The sequence below is a fragment of the Truncatella angustata genome (genome assembly GCF_020726525.1).
Source record: "Truncatella angustata strain MPI-SDFR-AT-0073 chromosome Unknown BKA67scaffold_12, whole genome shotgun sequence".
In the NCBI taxonomy this organism is placed as follows: Eukaryota; Fungi; Ascomycota; class Sordariomycetes; order Amphisphaeriales; family Sporocadaceae; genus Truncatella; species Truncatella angustata.
The window spans coordinates 1,034,945-1,057,387 of NW_025763392.1; the positions used below are offsets into that span (position 1 = coordinate 1,034,945).

The window sequence follows — 22,443 nt, forward strand, 5'->3', positions numbered from 1 at the left end:
CATCCTACATGAACCATTACCTCGAACAACCTTGTAGGACAAGGGCCTTCTCCACTCCGTATGCTAGGCCACCTTGCATACGCAAGTGACCTTGCATAATTTACTTCTCATCAAAAGTGCGTGAAAGAATAGGCCAAGGTTAGATGGTTGTAAGGATTTACTAAAGTTGCAACATAGCATCTACAAATGACGTTGGCGATAGAAACTTCGCATTTCCTCTTCGTGATCGTCCTAAGTTGAAGTCACTGACATGAATAGACGTAAACGACTGTAGCGTGGGTTGCGAACTAGGATATGCTTGTACTTATCCACTTTCAATGCAAGGTCAGCTTGCATTCGTTTTAGCCATTTTTGGTACCAACACAGTCTTATGTAGTTGCAGCCTTTTCAGTGGTTGGCTTTCTTTTTCGTTAAACTTAACTGAACCCGATCTGAACTCTTCAATTATGTTTGGAGTAAGTATGAACTTCATACGAGTGACTCGCGAGTATTTCTCAAATTATTGAGGTAGCCAATTTTTCGTCTCATATTTCTCTTAGCATTACCTTTAAACTCATATGGGAAGAAGACTTCCTTCAAAACATGACCTCAAAAGAATCACACATAGTTGGACCTCGGTCTTCTTCTTTTGACTTAGAAGAGTACGAATCTGATACACAAGATCTTCTTGATCAGGAGCGAAATACGAATCGATTCAAACAGCAAAGGAAACGAAACTGGATTTTCTTGGTTTTGAATGCCTTCATTTTACTGCTTAATATTGGAGTGCTTCTTATGATAAGCGTCCCAAAGATAGTCTCTGTGGCTGAAGACGCTCAGGTTGTTCATTTACCATATGCAGGTCAGTCAACAAGTCCGAGAATTCAGCACAGTCGGCACAAAATACTCAAGCATGCACAGATTGGACAGCAACTGCGATAGATTTAGAGATTCGAACATATGACGATAAATTTGGAATCCACGGCCCGTTCCGAGGAACACCACGCCCCGAATTGGAAGACGCATGGGGCAAAATATTTCAAAGAAAGTCAAGCGGGATTCTTCTTAGCAACCGCAGCTCTAACACTTTAATAGATTATACGATACGTGTTCCACAAGCCTATTCACGGAATCCAAGCTCGCCTGCTAGCATTATCACGGAATTCCAAGATGAAAAAGGAGGAGTCATGGGAACCTTTAGCTACTTGCACAATTTGCATTGCCTGGTTTGTCATAACAGTTCGTATCGTTTCACAGTCACAAACGCTTATACTGCAATAGAAAACCATTCGGCATTACATCCTTCGTGATTACTACCCTAAAGCAGCGGAACTATACAAGCCGACCCCAGAAGAGCCGATTCCTGAACACATTGGTCAGTACTTTAGACTCGTATCTCCTGAACAGGCATTCTAACACATGAGGTGCAGATCATTGTATTGACATGTAGGATAACACCATAGAATATTCGCATTTTACGAAGCTCTTGCTAATTTCTGCGTAGCCTCCGCCAATCAGAGCTATGCCACGCTGATATGTCGCTCGTAATTTTTGAATGGCATGAAAATGAAGAAAAGCCTGTGAACCTTCATCACTCGCAACATGTCTGCGCAAAACCCGACAATCTGAATAAGTTTCTCGAAGCCAACAGCGTGCCTCCTTTGGGTCATATCCTTGTGAATCCGTGGACTGGTATGCGACCTATTCTTTTTGGTTTTCCTTCTAAAACTGACGAAATCTCCAGGGCGGAATCCGTTTTAAAGCTCTTCAATGCTTCAGAAACAACAATACTCCTATCAACCTTGGGCCTGTATGTTCTATGTAGTCACATATTCCTAGTGGATTATCGGCAATTCGACATCACGTATATATATCGTTAGGCACAGCACCGCATTCTCAGATCGGTTTAGAGAATTCCTGATTATAACCAAAGTTTAATGCGGAAATACTTCATTAGAATCTCAAGGCGAGCAAGGAGTACGGTTAGAATTCAAAGCCTGCTTAGATTGCAGCATCTAGATCAGGGAGAAACCAGTATTATTTAGCTATAACAGAGAATAGTCCATATGATGTATGTCGTAGTTAAAGCCTTGGTGTAGAAGCGCCACCTCTCGAAATATGACCGCTCGGGACCTCTAGCCAAAGCGGGAGTACCAAGTCCACTGCGACTAGGCCTTCGCCCCGCCCTTTTGAAAGTATGTACTCTTTTTCATCATAGCCAACAATCGAATTACAGATTTCTCCAAACACAGAATCCCAAAGTATGGCTTTGAAATTTCCCGCTGAGAACGTGGTTCCACATACCTAGTCGCCACAAAAGCCAACGACGTCGAGGGATAGAGCAATCCACTACTGGAGAGAAAACGAAGTCTCATCGGCAACTCGAAAAAATGAAAGGTTCGCGACAGCACAAGTGCTAGGGTTAGTTAGGCAACAACTCTAATAAGAAGCTAGACACCGAGTCGCGAAAGCACGACTTTGAGCAAAAAGGAGCCCGAACAACTCAAGTTAATGTCAATGATCGTATGTGTAGAAATAAAACCGAATTGCAGTATTACATTCACTTAAATGTAATTATCTAGATAGTTGGAACAGAAACTCATTCAGAATATACAAGGTAGCTGGGTTATAGTGAGTGACAATATTTTTCCAACAGGGACAAATGCTGCAACATACGGTAAGTAAAAATCATTTGCTTGTACAGGTCGGAAATAACACCTTGAACGCGACATGAGGATTTCGAGACATAATTTTGAAAGAAATACAGTGAAAGCTATCAAGACTTCTATTCTATGCTCCGCTAACCAAGCATGACACAATACCCACGTCAAACGTAGAGCCTATTTGCGCGCTAATTAGCTGCTCCGTTGCATTGAACGCTTTGAGAATCGACGAAGTACAATGCATCGTATGCGCAAAAGAATTATGTGCCACCGCAGAAATTTCGCCAGTCGTGAGACGATGCATTCGCCGCGCGAGGAACGTGCAATGTCCAAGATGATTTTCAGTTGTTGTGAAGATGGATTTCCCCACAAGATCGGATAGCTCTTCCTCTGACGCCACCTGATGCTCTGCCTTCTCGTCGTAATAGTATGCCCAGGCCCCAAGTTGACGGTCAGAATCAAGTACCCACACGCGATACTCGGCATCAGTGTACGGGTCGGAGCAGTATTTCGGCATCCAGTTGTTCGTAAGCAGATCGAACACACAGCCGAGGGCTCGAGCTTCTGTGGCGGAGTTGCCACAATGAAGCTCAGACGTTGATGATTTTGATGTTGTTGAGGGGGTTGAAGGATTTGGGTAGGCCATATACCCCAAGATCCCGCAAGTTAAAGCAGCGAGGATCCCGAGGAAGAAATATACGAGTTTCCAAGTCAAGTTGCGACCTCCGTTGATGAATCGCTCGTCATCTTCAAACCTCGGCGAGGTCAAACAATTATCTTCGCTTTGACCGAGTTTTGTGTACATGATTGATAAATCCATTGTGTGCTCAACAGTAGTATGAACAATGGCCTGTTACTGCAATTATGGTTAAAAATTAGACCAAAAGAGGAAAGAGAAAAAAACACGTCCCAACGAGATGGGTGATGGGGAATCTCATAAACACAAGATTCGAAGCTGCAACAATTTCCTTCCAACTAGGACTTCTCTGGGCAGGTGCTGTACGAGGGTTTGGTTTTGGAAATTGAACACGCGATGCATACATAATCGGTCCTAGAGCGGAGGTGTCAGTCAGCATGTCAGCATGCATCAAGTCCGCCCCACACCGATATAGCTTGTTTAATTACCTACTGCACGATGACCACAATGACTGGTACTTTTTGACTATGCACCACATCGAAATTTCACGAAACAATCCACAGCCCAGGCAGGATTGGACTTCGCTGCCCCACTGTCAAGATGCGTATATTCACCGAATATGCGCTTAAGGAGTTTTCATTTGGCGACTTTTAAGACGGTGCACTGAGTGTCCTATTATTGAGCTTGGGGACAAGAATCTCTTCCATCTCCAAACCAGGGTTACCGGCAAAATGAAAGTCATCACAAGAATAGAAAAAAGTCTTCTCGGTCAGAGTCCAGGGATGTTCCTCAGCCAGCATGATGGTGTAGTCCCTGTTAGCCTATCAGTGGCAGTCACAGATGAAGAGCGAGCCAGATTGCTTGGATCTATCATTTCAACGTCTCCTATCCCGCAAATCAGTCTTCAGACCAACCAATTTCGAGGTGGCCCTGATGTCGTATCCAAAGAAACGTTCCGAAAAGCCTTGTTGAATGAGCTCCGAAAAGGTTGGAAGATTGCGGCTACGGAAGCTCGCTTCATCAGACTAGTCGAAGTGCTACAGCGTGATGGATGCACTATATTTGCCGGTCTGGTAGATGTCGCTTCTTTTCAGCAGCTTATCAATGATTATTCAGAGATCATGAGCGGTTCAGGAAGCCACGCGTTCCTACATTCCTTCGCCCATCTGATTGACCACCCCAAGTTTCTCAGAAACCAAAACTACAACGATGCTATAATTCACCCTCTTCTGATCGCACTGATGTCTTACGCAATGGGTGGTCCTGTTAGGATGACCGATGCCCGTGGCAAAGATACCCAGCCAATTTCAGTGAATGCACAGGACAATATGCTTCATGTCGACAATACCCCTTTCCGTGAAGAATATAAATTATTACTGGGCTGGGAGAAGGGCGAGATCAAAGGTCCTACCGGCCAGAATTTTACATTTCTGCCAGGAACGCAAAAAGGGAATCGATTGGTCCGGGTGGATGAGTTTTCTCAGACTTGGTCTACAGAGAACGACAGCCTCTTTATTACCGACGAGAGTATTGAGAGCGTTTTTGAGTTCCAAAGAGATATTACTGGGCGTGATACTAAAGTGGTCGAAGTGGAATACCCCGAGCAACCTATCACGGTGCTTTTCAATGCAGGTTCCCTGGTTCATCACCGCTACCGTAACAATAATGGAAGCACTCGGAGCTGTATCATCGCCGCGTTCCATCTTGTGCATGATCATCCAGGTGCGCTTGTCGACTCGGACGCCGACTGGAAACCTCAATCGGTAGCAGATCTTCTCTTGGGTTATCAAGATAGCACCGAAATAGGCACCTTTTGTTCCATAATTGGCGCCAACTCCGCAGCCATCGAATCCAAGATCTCAGATATTCTTGATGATACCCATCATTCCATCTTAGTCGACACGGAAAATCTCATGCTGTCAGGCGAGAAATTTGCTCGCTGGAGAGAAACAGTCATCAACGCTCCGTCAGCAACAAGAGTCAAATTTGAAGCAGGAAACTATATTTCCTTCGCGGACGACTTTATTTCGCGGGATCTCCTGGTGAAGAAGCTCGCTGCTGCTATGGGCTACGACAAACACGGACTTCTAGATCTTATCATATATTCAGATGGTCATGAAGAGATACGAAAGCCAGCTCGGAAGAGTGTTTGGACGATGCCAGAGGAGAGGCTAGCACAGGTCCTGATAGCGTGGCTATGGGTTGTAGAAGGATATAAGTTTACTACTGCCGATGTACAGGAGCCTTCGCTGCTAAGGCACGAAGCCGGCAAAGTCGCCCGACTGATTAGAGAAAGCTTTCCGGCAATCAACTTTGCTGATGAAAGCAGTCAGAAGGAGGAGCAGCAATTGTGTTCGGCGCACCAACTTATTGTCGACCTTGGTGAATCTGTTACACGATGTGATAAAGTGGAGACGTATATCACAACGAACCTTTTCCTTTTCCTGATCATCGATCAGATTGCTCCTTTCTTTGATTGGGTTTTGAAAGAGAAAGTCATGGCAACTGGTACTATTTTCCTCAGGGCTTACATAGCCTGCGTGCTGGTGGTTGAGAAAACCCAAGGTATCTGATTATCTCGGGATCGATTCTATGAAAAGTATCTACTGGGAAGCGTAGAAGATGTGACACTTGGAAAAAGAGCTGAGGCGGGAGCAAGTCTAGCTTTAAAATTTATTTGAAATATAACTCCTATGACTGAGCTGTATAAAACAATTTGGGCTCTTTTGCGTCCGGAGACTAAATCGCTATAAGATCAACACGCATCTTCTGGCCTGCCTTCAAACGTGCCTGGAGGAAACCCACTTTGCCTTTATCCTCGCTGCTAAAGGACTACCACATGGGTTTCGAACGAAGAATGTGACGATTGAAAATTCCTACCTAAAAAAAGCAAAAAGATTGCCTCTCGAGCTTATCTAAGATATGTTCAAACGCTACCATACATATGAGCTTCTCAAGGCGGTAGAATAGGGACTTGCAAGTAGACATACCCTACCATTTACCACTGCACTATCTACCATGTAATCTAGAAGTTTATCTACCTGAGCAGTATTTCGCTAGAGTATAGGGTTCTTCGAAAGACTCCTTAAGTGCTTTGCTGATTTTAGTAATGGAATGCTGCAAAAGCGGACCTTCGATCGCTTATGGACAACCATTCTCTAGAACAACGGACTATCATTCCACACAATTTAGTAATGAGAATTTATGGAATGCAATATTACGTTCAACTCTCCTGTAACCATTTAGCAATCCGCTTCTCAATCCCACTGTCCAAGAAGTGACAGGTCGATATTTGCGAGGTGGTCAATAGAATATGTTGTTTCACTAGATCAATTGGTGTCACGAATAATCCTGAATTGTTCATACTTGCTTTGCATCGGTGCGATTTTATTCTTCTAGTCACGTTCATCGGCCTAAACCGTAATGCTTCAATCAATTACAACCATGTGCTGTTGCGCTAGAATAAATTCTTGGGCCTTCTCCCGGGTGGGCAAGTTGCTTTTGACAATAGACTTTGCGGGAGCGAGCAAGTTCTTCTTGGACAGAACGAACCGAGGTTTGTTGAGGGGAACAGGGCGCGAGGGCTTAAAAGCGCTGCGCCTCCTCGTGGTAACTGTTTCGTTGAATCCACCATAGGCGCAAGGAGAGCCGTTGAAGGCTGCCGAGGCGGCGGCCTTCCAAAGATTTGTGATATCCTTATGCATGTCTAAGGTCCAATACAAGCGGCAATCTGCCTCCTCTTTCACGTACTGGGCCGGGATACCGTCCCCGAGGTTCTGGGGAAGGATTTCGTCTTTAACATTTAAGGTGAGTGTGCGGGCTCGGTCGAATACATAGTCTTGGTAACGATCGAACTCGGCGAGGAGGTCCGTATTGTTAGTCTCTCTACGAGCGAGGTCAACCTCCGCGTAGATAGAAGAAAAGGAGAAGGATTGCGAGCCCTTAATGCCTCCAACGCCTTCGATAGCTCCGGCCTTGGGTCTCCCGCCCATCGCGATTGACTTGACGCCTGCATCCCACTTAAGGAATTGCGAGAATAGCGTACATGTAGAGGCGCAATAGCCGTCGAGGAGGAGCACAATATTCTCTGGGCCACCAAAAGGACGTGTGGTAAAGTTCCGTCGAGTACCGTAGCCGGTCACGTCGTAGCCGATTCCAAAGGTTGTATTGATAGTATCGACGGGGTTACTAAAGTTCCACTGCATGACGTCGGTGAAGTTATCACCATCAAAATTGACGGGGCCGAATTTATCTTCAAACGATCTGAAGTTGTCATCGTTAAAATCGAGGTCATATCGCCAGTTCCAAACGCTTTCGCAGGTATAAATCAAGTCTTCGGAAGCTGTAAGGGGCTCGTAATCCTTACAAGCTGCAGAGAACACTTGAGCTATAGCGCTAAAGCCAGCCGAGCGTCTCCACCTACCGGTTCCCTTTTGTACGATGTCAGGAAATAGCTGGCGGAAAGTATCGTATCCCTGGAAGATATAGCCACCGCCATTAAGTTGAACATCAAGCACTAGTTTCTTGATACCGGCGTCGACTGCAGCCTCCAGGAATTCTTGCACTTTTTCCTGAAACTCGACGGGATCATCAGGAGAGAATGAATTCATGACTAGCACGCCGACGTCTTCAAAATCGCCATCCAGGAAATAGCCTGATACTACTTGGTCAGACGAGAGGACGACAGGGTCACTAGGATAGCCAGGCAAGGGACTGATAGCGGGTGTGACTGTTGCGGTCGCAGTTGTCGTCGCAGTGGAGGCCACGGTAGCAGTAGCAGTGGAAGTTGTTATTGTAGTTGCAATAGTCGTAAAAGTCGCGGTGCTGGTCGCAACATTGATTGCTCCCGAAACGAACTTTGTAAAGAATGAGAGCCCGTCAGTAACGCCAGACCAGTTGCCCTTTATCCTGCCAACGTTAGGCAGAGTAGCCTCGGTGCCATTCTTGAAGGTAAGCCTGGTATCCGGGCCCGGGTAAACGTATCGGATACGGCCTGCGTTCTTGAAGAGACCCTGGCTGCCACTCTGGTTATAAGCTTTCGAAAAGAACAGGGAGTTGTAGGCGGAGTCGATGTCCCTGCTGCCCGAGGCCTTAGAAATCCACCCTTCGAGATACGTAGCTGCATCAACGCCGTTGATAAGCTTGACAACGGAAGCAGTATCTGAAGATATAGCGTCGTTATAGACCTTGATAACGGGCAAGGAGGTGCCGTCTTCGCTGATGGAGACCAGAGCCCACGGTCGGCCCCATTCGAGGGCACTAGTCAATAGATCGGTATAGATAACAAAGTGGCCGTCATGTGCCGGGCCAAAGACGGTATTATACAGATCTGCTTGCCAAGAGTACTCATTAGAATACGTATCAGCCTCGAGATTTTCCCTGACGCTATATAATGTTTCCCATAAGTCATGGCCGGGAAAGGAGTAATCTGCTGGAGGGTTCTTCTTAAAGGCCGTGTCCGATTGCCACTCGAGATAGGGCACAATTTCGTTGATAAATTTGATGGCGGCGTCCTTAGCGATAGGTACACTGTTAAGGCATTCATAGCCGATGGATGCCTCGATAGTGGGTGTTGCCGTCGCTACATGCTGGGCAGCCCATGCGGAACTGACGAGAGCGCAGGCTGCCGTCGTGGGGGTGGCTGTTGCAACTGGGGCAGCGGAGGCGGTGCTATTGTGCACAGAAGCTGAGCTCGTGCCAAGCGCGAGCGCAACCGTAACGGCTACGGAGATAGTCATAGTCTTGGGATGCGTAAAAAAACTACTGTAGGTTTTGCGTAAGTGGGTTTCTTACTCCATTTGGTCGTCGTTGCAGAAGCGACGGAATTCTTAAGAAGATAAATATTTCTCATCCTCCCATATGATATCAGAGCTGGCTATTTTATACTATTTTCTCCAACGACGTGTATTTCGGGCCCACGTTGAGTTACACCAGTATGAATGAGTATGAAGACGGAACAGCGTCGCCCACGGTCTCCTTTCTAGCGGACCCACATCGACGGCAAGGGTGCAGGACGCAGGGATTGGCGGGCTGTAAAGCGCCGGTAAAAAACCCCTAAACGGAAGGCCCTCACGAACCACAAGTCCTGGGCATGCTTCTCCACAATTTGAATCCTCCCGCCCTTGCCTTTGCTTTTGCTTTGCGCTGCATGAAGAGGCTCAGTGCTGACAAGGTTGCATCTACCTACATACAATAACTAACCTACTCGGTTAATCGCCGTGTCAGGTCATGCTATAGCTGTGGCTTTTCATTTCCTTCCCAAACTCCCTACTTAGGTAGATAAGCACTATAGAGGTACTACCCGTGCCACGCCCCCACTTGATTTGGATTTCGCAACTCCCAACCAACTGTATTACGAATGAAGGTGGGTTGCTTCACCGATCGGTGGATCACCGTCGTAATCGTCACCATCCTTGTTCTTGTCACCATCCTTGTACTTGTAGTCATCTACGGCCCGGGATGTACTCGTCCGTCAAATCCTCATCTTCATCATCCCATTAGAGCAGAAAGCTGTCCATGTCATAAACTGAACGCTCCGTGAGCCCCTAAGTTTACAAGCATCGTAGTGAGGACTAGATCATTCCAGGCGAGCGGAGAATTGGCCAGGTACAGAAAGTTTCGTCTTAGTCAGGCCATAATGGAAGTTTCGGTCTTGTGCTTGACGTTGATTGTTCATTGAGTACTAGTCGACTTGATTCTTATATAGGTTGGTAGGATAATAAAGTCTGGCGCGAAGATCTGACCAAAACCCAGGCTGCATTCTAAGATTGCTAGAGTAAAGCTGGGTGAGCATTGGGTCAAAGGCAAGTTGATTTTTTTAGGTAATGTATAACTTGTTCATATTATTCATTTTTACGTTAATGGAATAACATCAACCATTCTGAAAACCAAGTATGTTATGTATCTTGGCGTGCAGCAGGCCCTCATAGAAACCGCTTCCCACCGAAATTCAGTGCTAGGCTTTATCATGCCGCCAGTGTGATATCGTTCCTAATTACATGGGTGCTGACGGTGATGAAATGCGCTGAATGGAGTGCAAGGTACATAACCTTTGTGATGAATTGTCAAGCAATTGCACTTTAGTAGTTCCGTTGAGGAAAGCCCGATGTGCGTCACTGCGATGCAAGGCATCCATCTCGTCTGACGATGTATTTGCATCCTCAGCTTTTGGAGGAACCTGTAGATGCCAAGATACCTACGTAGTTCTGCTTTGGCGACGAGCTTGGAGTCTTTTACTGCAAGGATAATCGTGGCCATCAAAACATGGTGGCTTTAACATGAGCAATGGTTCGGCAATCTCGTGTAACCCTGCGTAGAAGCCTAGTCGCCATCCCCGTTGTGTTGTGACAATTTAGGAAGATCGAGCGTATTCTATACTAATTGGGAATACTATCTCGTACTCTGTAAACCTTGAGTTCCGATAAATGATCAGGCCTTTACCTTACCTTCTGGAGCAGCTATGCAGTAGGTCGACTAATTGCTTTGGTACAAAGCCCTACTCATGGACCAAAGGTAAAGTGGGAGGTTAATTGGCGCGGAGGGAGGCACTTGCAAGAGGGTTACGTACTGAGCTTGTTGCTAAAGCGAAGAACTGTTTGAACCTCCTCGTCGCTACCGAAATCGAGCTTCACGAACCGTTGGAGGAGCTTCACGGTAAGTGTTTCGAAACCTACAAGCTCATCGAACAAGCACTTCTCGTTGCTGTCAAAATTGCGGGCTTCATAGCAGCAAAGAAGACCACGGAAAACCGGAACACCGACAACGCGTATTGCCGGTATACCTATAAGTGTTACAAAACATCAACAACAGCGCCGTCAAGGAAAGGTCAATCCGCCAGTTAACGTTGATCTTCGTCAGCGAAACGGACTACGAATCGAATTGCTATTTTTCAAGGCAGGGCCTATCACTTGTTCGAGTCGTTAGACTGTGTATCAGAGATTCAGAGCTCGAAGACTAACGTAGAGAATATGAGGCAAATAGGCACACAAACTGCTTTACCCAACAGCCTTGGACGCAATTTAAGGGCCCAACAGGTGAATTAACTTAGAAAAGAAGGAGGTCATGCCTATTTGTAGCTAACATTGTACTACCAAAGATATCGTAGGAGAATACGATGGGTTCGTTCTATTTGCCATTCATAAACCTGTTGTAATAAGTTGTTTTACTCTGCGGCAGATTCTCCTCGGATATGCTGCTTCTCATTGGAACTATTTCGGACTGGCAACTTCGTTCACCTCATCATTCCCTAGACACCAAAAGCTTTGTTTGATCAACGGACCGAAATAGTTCGGGCATTATCATTTCAACTTTTGTCTTTTGTCTCAAAGGCTCTTGCAAGATCCGACCAGGTTTCGCACCTAACACATCGTGGCTGTCAGCCCCCGGATAACTTTCTTCACTCAGCGATAAGCCTTTGTGATGAGTCTCAGACATTGGGGGCTCTCCTTCTATACGCATTTCAGGTCCTTGAGGCACGGAAGAACATATCAGCCTTATCTGCCGGAGGATAGTTCCTTCCTAGTTTCGTCTCTCTCTGTAATTTCTTTATTGCAGTCTTTAATAACATAATTCAAAGGTGGATGTGTTACGGTAGTCACAGAAAAAGCCGGATGTACTGGTACCGGCGAGGCGCGCTGAGCTGAATACTAGCAACACCGTGAAACCTATGGCATCTGGTGGGGTTGGAGCCTGCGTTAGAACCTGCACGATCTTTGGCGGTCTAATACTCATCACACTAGCTCATTCCCGGATGTATTCATATCCCAGGCATAGAAGCGCTGTTCTTATATCCAGTTACCACAAGCACCGCGATAATGTATGTGGATCAATTAACAGTCACTATGCTACAGAGATACCTCAACGACTTGGGGCACCTCTGGATTTACAAAACAACAGTTACAACTTATTATATGTATAACTCAGTCATTAAGTCTTTTCAAATCGATCAATTCTAAGAGTTTGCGAAAATTTGAGTTTTTGTTCGCTTGAAACACGCAATGATCATCGATGCTGTTACAGTCTACATGTTGCTCGAATATGCATTGCAGGCCTAAAGCTAGCTGTAAAAGGACTAAACAGACTGCTCAAACGGATTCGGCGCTGGTCAGAAGGGAGGTTAAACCTAGGTGCAATTGAAACAGCCTAATTACCCGGCCCTGGCTAGTGTCAATCTGTCGCTACAACATTTTGTGTTTAAATAGAACGATATCTGGCTATAGTTGACCGAGATATCGAGCGTCCACACGTCTTCTCGCCAATTACTCAGAGCCAACCCGGAGTATGCATTGTGCTCAGAAACATGCTGAAGCTTTGGAGGATCATCGAGGTCTGCAGTCTCTGGAAGAAGTAGTAGAGGGCCGTGGTGCAAATTCCGACTTTGATACTGGATATGTGTGGAATGGCGACAGTCGTGTTGGGACAGACGTACCTGAATCAGATTATGACCTCAGTGAACCGTCAGAGGATGACCATGAAAGTAGTCCAGGAGTATCTGATGAGAAAGATGGTGGCCAAAACGAAGAAAACGACTACCACCATAGTGATAATTAGTAGGCTATATTGTTTAGGATGAGAAGTGTTGTGGACAGGTACTACAATGGACATCTATTTACTGTGTTTAACTCTTGAAGCACCCTTAAATAAGCATCATATTGAATTGAACAATGATAGGTTCCGTGTCAAAATTTCATACATATAATAAACCGAAACAGCTTTAATAGCATCGTAAAAACTGATTGCCCCTTTCTTACTAAACGATGATGGTTTGCTTGGGCGGGTCACTCACAGCCACGCGTCTGAAAGGGGGGAGCGGGATTTAGCAACCCATAAAGAACTCAATCGGATTACATATGGATATTTAAAGATCGTTCAAGTATCAGGGAAGAATTTCCAGAGGTCAAAAAAGGCGGAGAGCGTTGATGACATTACGATTGGCAAGCATTCTTTGCCGGACATCATTCCGCGTAAGGTCTAGGTTAGTCTCCGAGGCGCCTATCGCGGTGGCCTCAACGGAGGCCTCTATTTAAAGGCTCGGTAGGTCAGGTAGGGCGCATAATCTGCGAGTCGCCCCATCTTCCTGATAACACGAAAAGTCCGTCTGCATCGTCTCGGTTTGTGTTCTACTCTTTTCAATCTCTTCAACCTCTGCTGTCAACTCTGTTCCGTGGAGTATTTGAGAAGCGGTTGGAGTGTCACTAGGGACCATTCATTACAGACTCGCAGTAGTATTAAGCAGCAGTAGCAGCACTGATGATAACAGCGACTAATTAGCTTCTGCACAGACTAATAATGCTCCTTTCTATTGAGCGATGGTGCTGTTAGTGATGCGGTCCATGCTTACTACTGTCGTTAATACGATGCCCCGAGCGCCCGAGCTGCATATAAAGGCATGGGCACTGATATATCCTCAGCCCCGCCAGCTAACTCATTGGCAAGTGACTGTCGCATCTTCCTCTTTGAGATCATTCACGTTTCTCAATCGCCAATTTTGGATTTTTTCCTATACTGCAACGACTATAAGTAGTAGTGGGTATCGTAAAGTTAGCCTTTCATGGGGTTCTGGCTTTCAAAGATGTTGACAGGAATATCTCAGCACACAAAACCCAGTTCAAGATTTTCAGGGTTCAATTCAACACTCCTTTGGCCATTGTGGGCAATGACTAGACATTGGAAGATTTCACAGATGACTAACTAGAGACTATAGTGCACTGCATTGGCATTATAACTATAAAGAAAAGCCTGGCAACGTTGGACACAAGGTTACAGCAGTTGTGGCGTAACAACATAATTGTGCCAAAATCCAGCCCGTCCAAGACGTCCAAGACGTCCAACAACTCAAGAAGTGACACATGGGCGAAAATCGCGAAGCTCATGGTGTCTGGTGTTGATCATGGATTGAGGTGGATGATGGGGGAGAAGTAACACCTTGACGAGACGTTTGCACGGCTTGATAAGCAGCGTCGCTAGTTCGAGAAGCTTTTCCGATGGCCATATATTCACCACAATCGCTATCTTCCAAGATCATGACGATAGCTGACTTTAACTATCAACCTGAAAGTATACTTTACTGAACTGCCCAAAAGAATGGAGCGAAAACGCACCCCTGCCTGAAACAGCAGTGTTATCATTGGTCCTGCATTAACCTTAACCTTTGATGATGATGATGCCAAGAATAGTTTCCCGGCAACAATCTCCATCGATAAGGACCAAAAGTGTGATTCAAGCCTCGAAGAAGACGGTAAGCTCTACACTTACTCCAGTGTTTCCTCTAGCTGAGTATAAACGGTCTCCAAACTCCTTGAAGGCATTTGAAGTCGAGCGTATCGCACCATAAGAGTCTTGCAAGTCACTCAACAGAATGGTCATCAGAGTCTAGTCTTTTCAAGTTATTATTATCTGGAGAGTCAGGCTACACAAGGGCTTCCATCTCCAGCTTTCTTCAACTCAAGGCAGAAACAGTGAGAGAAAGAAAGACGCGTGATTCTACCCCATCCGGAATGAATTAAAATTTCCAAACTATCGGCAAAATGAAGGATTTATGAGCTTCTGCGTATCTTGATGCATGTTTCCGGAGATACAAACCAGTGTAATTACAGTGTAAAATATGGCATCGGTAAGGATACTGAACAAACGTTGGTGTTCGACTAAATCGATTAAAAATTGACGACTCCCGGGCTCGCACTAAACTTGTTCATAATTCTCTGGGCCTGGCCGGTCCTCTTGGTCTCTTCACAGCAATCCTGAAGGCCCTATGGGCAACAATCTGCGTAGATCAGTATTCACAAAAGCCGCAAACGTCAACAATAGTATGATGGACGTCACGACTCCGTAGGGTCGTGATAGTGATCAATGGGTGTATATTGATCCTCCGTAGCGTGTTGTTGAGTGGCGTGGTTTCTCAGCTATTCTGAGGGATCCCTGAAGGCTATCTATTAAGGGTGGACCGTGCACCTCAGGTATCTACCTAATGTGGTGATACTAGGCAAGCATCATAGTCATTACCAAGGGTAGACATCGACCCTTTACGCAGTATCTTATTCTCTTACAGGTACCGCTTTGGTGCCCTGATTCCTAGAACGAGCACTTTTGAAGCCTACATGAAATTTTCTTTCGAAGGGTACCTAATAAAATAGTCGTCTCTTGCAAGAATAATTCGCCATCATAGCCTTGTGTAAAGCTACCGATGTAATTCTTGACTGCCTCAAGTTTCCAAACTTTGGCGGCTTGATACTTCAAATCAAGTCGACCCAGATACCAGTAGATTTGTCGGCCTCTTTGCTGTGCAGCTACTTGAGCAGTTCTCGTGAGTACACTTTTTCTGTTATGCGGTTCAGGGTAGAGCAGATTAACAGGCGAAAAAGATTCTTACTATCTACAGACGGTCAAAGCGTGCTCCTGGGTAGCACTCCTAGATCTGTTCAACGGGAATGGTTATTTCGCCCCGAATTTCGCCCCGAACCCGTGAGCACATCCGTCATTATCTTAAGGTCGAAGCCTGCCTGTGTCAGGTTTGGCATGCGCTTTAGTACCACGGTAAGATATCAGAAACGCCAAAATCGGGCAAGACAATAGATTATTCCAACAAGCAATGACAGCACAGTTATCTAAAGACCACTCTATCGTTCATGTGACTGGAATGGTCGACTCAGATGGCAGTCATGGAGGAAGGAAGCTCAACTTTTGATTTAGTGGGTACAACGGTACGACTACGTTCTCCTAGGAGTCTGATATATATGCTAACATTGCGGAAGGCTGCATAACTACCTCGAATGGAAGGCTACCGAGATTTCCATACGCTTGCTAGAGATAGGATGTGAGCCATGGTTTCAGTACAAAGTGCTGCCATGGAATTACGCAACTCTGAGTAATTACTGAGGTTCTATCAACTCTGTCTTGCCAGTGTTGAAAGCCACGCCTCGGAGGACTGGGCACCTTATTAACATTGATACGTGGCTTGCTGAGCTCAGTGTCATTTTTACGCCTTGATGAAACTCAGTGCGAACCACACGACTCGAATGGTACGGCGAAAGCTATAAGTTAAAACATGGTGATATATTTCCCGATCCTTATGGTGATGCAACTTCTGTGGCTGCACATGTATATCAAACAGTTCAGAGGACTCAAGGATGGCAGACCCGTAAATCGAACCGAGTTCCACGGAAAAGCTGCGTAGTTAAGTGGATGCAGGTAAAAAGTTATAGTTCTTCCCTATTACGAGATTGCAGACAAGTGCTGGAGATTTGTACATCCCGGCCTTTGAGATGTGACACTGCTTGTCTGTTCTTGGACGCCCCGACTGGTCCTTTTTCAGGATCTCACTTGTACTACGGCGCCATGAAACAATAAGAGATATTCGGATACTGCATGGACCAACACTCGAGCCCAAATATATTTTCCTACGTGTGCATGCTAAGCGACGACGCACGCTGTAGCCAAACTTTATACCCTGCTCCTCCCGCTGTGAAAACAGAACCATCGGGTGTCAACCCCCCCCCCCCCCCCCCCAGCTGAGGCGGCTAAGGTGAGCTGGTCAAGGGATTAAAGGATGGCCACGGAGCACAACTCTAGGGGAAAAGGTGACAGCCGTGTACACTCTCGAACAACATCTCCAAATAAGTCGCTCGATGACTTTTTGGAAGAATATGTGCAACTTGACGACATGTTCGGTACGATCTAGGCGAACAGTCCTGCGCTAAACAAAAACATCCTTGTCAGGGTTCCAGACGTAGCAATTTCGAAATGCAGAAGTGTTGCGTCCAAGCTCGCAAGCGCCCCCACCGGCACTGCGACCTTCTAGAATTCTTCCGCCAACGCAAGTGCGGAAGGTGGGAAATGGAGCATAATTCGTGTCTTAATACGAGGTGGCAATGATCCACCGAGCACGCTTCAAACATCGTATTGTTGAGATTGACTAAGGTCTGTAGGAAACTATAACCAAATCATATGTATTTAGCCATATTCGTCCCTGTTCCTTTCAGTGTTAACTTTTTGTGCATATCAAACAAATATCCTGATCTTTGAAAGACTATCGACAAGATGCACGCACACTGGCTAATACTGTATGGGCTCCTTCAAGCTGGACTGTCCCATGGCGCATACATATGGCCCTCAGAACATGATTTCCTCGAGGACATCCTGTATTTGCAGTCAGGCTACATCCACTTTGGTTTCATTGATGGTGAGTTCCGACCTGTCTGGTGCTGCCAGCGCCGCTAACCGATGCAGGGGTGAGTCCATGTTCCTTTGGAACAAATATTGAGGGACGCCAAAATGCAGCAGAATGGATACGCACAGCGTATCACGACATGTCTACCCACGATGCGGCGGCTGGAACTGGCGGACTTGATGCATCGATCTTGTTTGAGCTGGATAGGGAAGAGAACCCAGGATCGGCCTTTAACAACACTTTCGGCTTTTTGTCCAACTTCTACACTAGTCGATCCGGTGCTGCAGATCTCCTGGCAATGTCAGTTGTGATAGCCACTGGGTCGTGCGGAGGGCTTGCGATACCGTTCCGAGCTGGCAGGATTGATGCAGCTGAAGCTGGACCCGTCGGCGTCCCTGAACCACAGCAAGATCTTACTACGCATATTAATAGATTTGCGACAGCCGGGTTCAACATTAGTGACATGATCACGATGGTGGCATGTGGGCATACCTTGGGAGGAATTCACGGGGAAGATTTTCCTGAAGTTACCGGAAACGGTACTATTGGACAAGTTTCTCACTTCGAGGGCAGCATCGGGACGTCTTTCGCAAAGTTTGACAACGCGGTGGTCACTCAATATCTAGACGACTCTACTGAGAATCCGTTGGTTGTGGGGACGAATGAAACCATGAACTCTGACAAGCGCGTGTTTGGGGCCGATGCAAACCAAACCATGAATGTGCTGGTGGACGAAACAGTCTTCCAGACAAAGTGTGAGAACATTCTAGAGAGAATGATCAACACTGTACCAGCGACAGTGACACTCAGCGACCCGCTCGACCCAATCGATATCAAACCATACATTACCCTTATGGCTCTAAATAGCAACGGAACGATCGACTTCCAAGGAAGGGTTCGCCTGAGGGTTACATCAAGCACCGGCCGCGACTACAACGACATCGGTATGAACCTCACTTACACCGACAGATATGGCGTCTACTCATCAAATGTGATTACGACATCTCAAGGAAGATACCAAGGAGGGTTATCATCTGGGCTTTTCGGCGAACTGTTTGCGTGGTTTGAATTCAGTACAGTCCTTGACCCAAAATATGGGATCAGTGCATTCAATGTTCACTTGATAACCCTATCTACAGGGCTGTCAACGACGTACGCAAATGGGGGTCGGGGATTCCCTGCGCGAGATGATATTCTGTACCAGCAGCCACAGTCATGTGTGGACATATCAGCTGTTGACGGATCCTCGACTTTAACTATCTCTGCAGCTGTCAGAACGGAAGAAGCAAACGAAACGGTTGCCTTGGATCTTGTACAATCAACACGGAGACAGGGCATTATATTGGATGCCTTGAACGTTGAGACAACATCGCTCCAGAAGACTACGCAGGTTGTGGGGGATTACTCGATTTTCAGTCTTCAGATACCAATGAACAACATAGGCACGACTTTTGATCTTGTGCTCCGTACGACATATGAAGTCAGGATAAGGAGTCAAAACACAAGATTGTTGATTGGCACGACCTGTCAGGCTTTATGAAATTTAAATGAATTTTCGATGGCTATAACTCATGTATGCCTTAAACCTTTTTAAGCGTGAATATCACCTGGTCCTGTTTACTCGCTGTCAAGTGCTACCGGTAGCGTTGCGCGTACAGTTACATGTCTTTCAACTCTCAAGATCATCCGGGGGTTTTGGTCACGTCAAAGGCTGGGTAGTGCAATCTGATGACGTAGTTATATCAAAACATATAACTCTGCATGTGAGTCAAAGCGTGGCAGTTGGTATAAAAATGCAGCTCTATCGTGGGCGTCTAATCTGAACGCATAACTATAGCTTCGGGCACAACACGACTTGGGTATCCCTAAAATTAGGGTCTCAAGCTCTCGTTCATCTCAATATTTACCTCGGCAAAAAGAGAGAACCCATGCGAGGAAGATTCACTCACTTCCGCGTTGATACCGATAGCTATACCGGACAGCTGGTATATCCCAAAAGTCGACCGGCGAAGTTTTGCTGGAACGGTAAGAATATTGAGTAAGACAAAAAGTTCGGGTCAATTGACCAATCAAAAGAGTTTTTGGGCTATATAGAAACCCAGCAGCCACCATAAAGTTGCGCCATGACGGCACGTAGCAAACGAGCTGGAGCTGCCACTAGTGCCATTATCGTTGCTGCCGCCAGTGCCGTTGCCGCTGGTTGAAGTGGGAATGACCTCGGTACTGTTGAAACTATACAGATTGTACTTGCTGAAAAAGTCTAGGATCATTGGGGTTGCATTGAAAGATGCCGTGGAGCTACCACCGATATCCGTGGCGAAGCTCTTCGTGGTTGGCCAGACATGTCCAGTGCTGGATCCATCGTAGACATGAGAGACAAGGCCGAGCTTTGACCCACTGCCAAATTGATACAATGTCGCTGAGGTTGTTATTGATGTAGAAATGTTAGAGCTGCCCAAGTTGTTTTGCTCCGCCCAAGTCTCCACCCAGTGCGGAATAGCAGGCAAGCAAGCATGTCTTTTACTGTCATCGCCATAATAAGGAATTACCTGATCACCTCCCCCGTGGAACTCCAATATGGGAACATCGGCTCGTTCAGGGGAGCAAGGTATTGCCACAGACGCCGGATCACATTTGTTTGCTCCTTTCACATAGAAGGCTCCCGAGACCGGCGCAAATGCAGCAATTCTCGTAGATAGAGTCTGGTTGCAGGCCAAGAAGCCTACCATGCCACCGCCTTGAGACATCCCTGTAGCATATATGCGAGACAGATCGATGCAGAAAAACGACTCGACGTCTTCTAGGATGTTCGATATGTAATCGACATCATCAGAATCGCTATCGGGACTGACCTGCCATTGCGACTGCCAAGAAGCCCATTAGCAATTAGACTCGAAAATAACATCCGCTCCGACGTCACAAACTCACACCGACTGCCTCAGGATAGACAACGATGTATCGATCGTTGACCTTGGGGTTGGCAAACTGGTCGCATTCAAGCTGTGTCTCAGCTGATTGGCCGCCACCATGGAATGACAGAATGAGCGGAGACGAGGTTTGTGAGGAATAGGTCGTCGGGATTGAGAGCAAATACGAGCGCCCCGAAACATCTCGAGTACTGACTCCGCTCGTAAATGCCTCGTCAGCTTTGGCACAGCCCGGTGAAGAAGCGTTCTGAGAGGCCATGTCAGCAGTGCTAAATGGCAGAGCTATCAACAAGACCTGCAACTTGAATGACAGCATGATGCAAAGCTGTAACTCGTGAATGCACCGAGGAAGGAAGGTAAACAAGGGCAAATGTTGGATGTCTACGGTGCTAGGTTAGCTCATATAACAAAGTACGTCAAAGATATGCGATTACAAGCTGTTACGATAGGGCGAATCGAAAAGCTTAATCTTGGTGGGTGGAACCGGAACTAATGCATCTTCACAGGGGTCAGAGGGGCCTAATTTAAGGAGATCATCAAGGCAGACATTGTTATTGCCGGTATCCCGGCCCCCGAGACCGAGAGGGATGCAATGTGGAGCAGTAATGTAGAGCAATATTTAGAGATAGCAACTGTACCTACTTGTGCGGAATACGAGAAGTGTTTTGGGTGTTTGTTCTCTTTGTGTAAAGAAAAAAATCGGAAACAATGACCTTTGAAGTCATTCAATCATACCTTTATAGAGCTTCCATTGCACTCTTGACAGTGACGCTGCATACCAGGCCGTGAGTTGCGGTTAACCTTTCCCAGCATGAGCATGGGAGACATCATTGCGGTCTCGAACCAAGCATATATTGTTGCATATCATATGCCTGGACGAGTACTCCAAGAGTACAGCAATATCCGATAATGTCAAATCCTTAGTCTTAGCTAACTCGAGAACTGGAAAACATATTTAAGAAGGTTCATTTTGTTGAATCCTGCCATTGCTGCGGCAGTAAACTATATCGGCTCAGTGCTGCATTAGGTTCATGACCTTACCAACGCCAGACATCGCAATTGGCCGTCATGTTCCGTCCAAAGAATGACTATTATGTGTAATTCTCGGTGCGACGCTGTAATGGATCCAGCTGTTTGGGGTAGCTCAGCTTTGAGTGCATAGTAATGAGATCTCAGTCACATCTTCTCCTGGTTGGAATCCAGCAGTGGGGCCTGCATCTCAAGGAACATTCGCCGCGCAAGCTGTTCGGTCCAGCGCACTCCCCGCGACGTGGCAAGTTGGGATACTTTTCACTTTGACCGTGGTCCGATACTATCCCGGAAGTGCAATCGTTCATGCAAATGGCTGAATGCTCAGGGTGGGCGCGGCACACAGCCTTGACGCTTCTTTTCTTGAGTACTGTTCTGCAGACTCTGCTATCTGAAGGTGACATGGTCGGCCATCGGCTTTTGGCGAAAGTATCACCCTTCGAGCAGGCCGCAAGAAGAATTTGAGAAAACGGACGATTGATGCAGGACTTGAATGCGCTATCACAGTCTGCATATGGAATCACGGAATCAATTCAAGCCAAACCAAATTGATTCATCTGGCTGAAGTAATTGTGCGTTGCATGTGTCGGGTTGCAACACAGCACAAGATGCTGGGCTCCAACTATTGGGTACGTCCTCGCGGTATAGACTAACTAGCCCCGAACCCAAGTCACTCAACCGCCATAGGTTAGTGCAGTACATCTATCCGGGCAAATTTTGAACCCTGATGGTTGAATTTTACTCGATTGCTTGTTGTCCCCATCATGCACAATTACTAGCAACACATATCTATGGTAGACGACTTGATTACCATCAAAGCGTAAAAAATTGAAACTAATACTCTTAAGACGAAGGGAGCGGTTCGCTAAAGGTGCTCCTCGGCGTCAGCGCGGATCATCATGCTAAAAAGGTTACAACTTGAGTCACGGTATCAAGCAACCTCTGGGTGCATATAGTCATTCAACGCTCCGAGGATATCAAAAAGCTCAACAACGCGGTTAGTCTAGAATAGTCCAGCCTAAACCTTTTACGCAAGGCGCCAAG

At 46.3% G+C, this 22,443-nt stretch overlaps 6 protein-coding genes across 6 annotated transcripts; 3 read left to right on the forward strand and 3 right to left on the reverse strand.

The window, feature by feature from the left end:
* Positions 1–582: 582 nt before the first annotated feature.
* Positions 583–2,287, forward strand: BKA67DRAFT_542192 (uncharacterized protein; the record flags this gene model as incomplete). The annotated part of the gene is made up of 8 exons (XM_046101067.1): positions 583–841; positions 1,075–1,205; positions 1,261–1,354; positions 1,410–1,425; positions 1,484–1,789; positions 2,041–2,050; positions 2,082–2,174; positions 2,216–2,287. The coding sequence occupies 8 exons, from the start codon at positions 583–585 to the stop codon at positions 2,285–2,287; spliced, it is 981 nt and encodes a 326-aa protein (XP_045951735.1).
* Positions 2,288–2,769: 482 nt separating this feature from the next.
* BKA67DRAFT_542193 (uncharacterized protein) lies at positions 2,770–3,447 on the reverse strand (the record flags this gene model as incomplete). The annotated part of the gene is made up of 1 exon (XM_046101068.1): positions 2,770–3,447. The coding sequence occupies one exon, from the start codon at positions 3,445–3,447 to the stop codon at positions 2,770–2,772; it is 678 nt and encodes a 225-aa protein (XP_045951736.1).
* A 335-nt stretch (positions 3,448–3,782) lies between these two features.
* Positions 3,783–5,981, forward strand: BKA67DRAFT_587211 (uncharacterized protein). Its single transcript, XM_046104305.1, has one exon. The coding sequence runs from the start codon at positions 4,011–4,013 to the stop codon at positions 5,850–5,852; it is 1,842 nt and encodes a 613-aa protein (XP_045951737.1). The 5' UTR covers positions 3,783–4,010; the 3' UTR covers positions 5,853–5,981.
* Positions 5,982–6,896: 915 nt separating this feature from the next.
* Positions 6,897–8,900, reverse strand: BKA67DRAFT_498353 (uncharacterized protein; the record flags this gene model as incomplete). Its single annotated transcript, XM_046097061.1, has 1 exon — positions 6,897–8,900. A coding segment is annotated over one exon (2,004 nt), but the record flags the coding sequence as incomplete, so codon positions are not given.
* Positions 8,901–17,313: 8,413 nt separating this feature from the next.
* BKA67DRAFT_527446 (WSC domain-containing protein) lies at positions 17,314–18,983 on the forward strand (the record flags this gene model as incomplete). Its single annotated transcript, XM_046098859.1, has 2 exons — positions 17,314–17,455; positions 17,503–18,983. 2 exons carry the CDS (start codon positions 17,314–17,316, stop codon positions 18,981–18,983), a joined length of 1,623 nt encoding a protein of 540 aa, XP_045951739.1.
* A 529-nt stretch (positions 18,984–19,512) lies between these two features.
* Positions 19,513–20,629, reverse strand: BKA67DRAFT_665059 (Alpha/Beta hydrolase protein; the record flags this gene model as incomplete). Its single annotated transcript, XM_046108494.1, has 2 exons — positions 19,513–20,307; positions 20,372–20,629. The coding sequence occupies 2 exons, from the start codon at positions 20,627–20,629 to the stop codon at positions 19,513–19,515; spliced, it is 1,053 nt and encodes a 350-aa protein (XP_045951740.1).
* Positions 20,630–22,443: the final 1,814 nt, after the last annotated feature.

What these genes read in the sequence shown, in the direction of transcription:
- BKA67DRAFT_587211 (XM_046104305.1), top strand. Translation starts at nt 4,011, where the DNA reads ATGAAAGTCATCACAAGAATAGAAAAAAGTCTTCTCGGTCAGAGTCCA.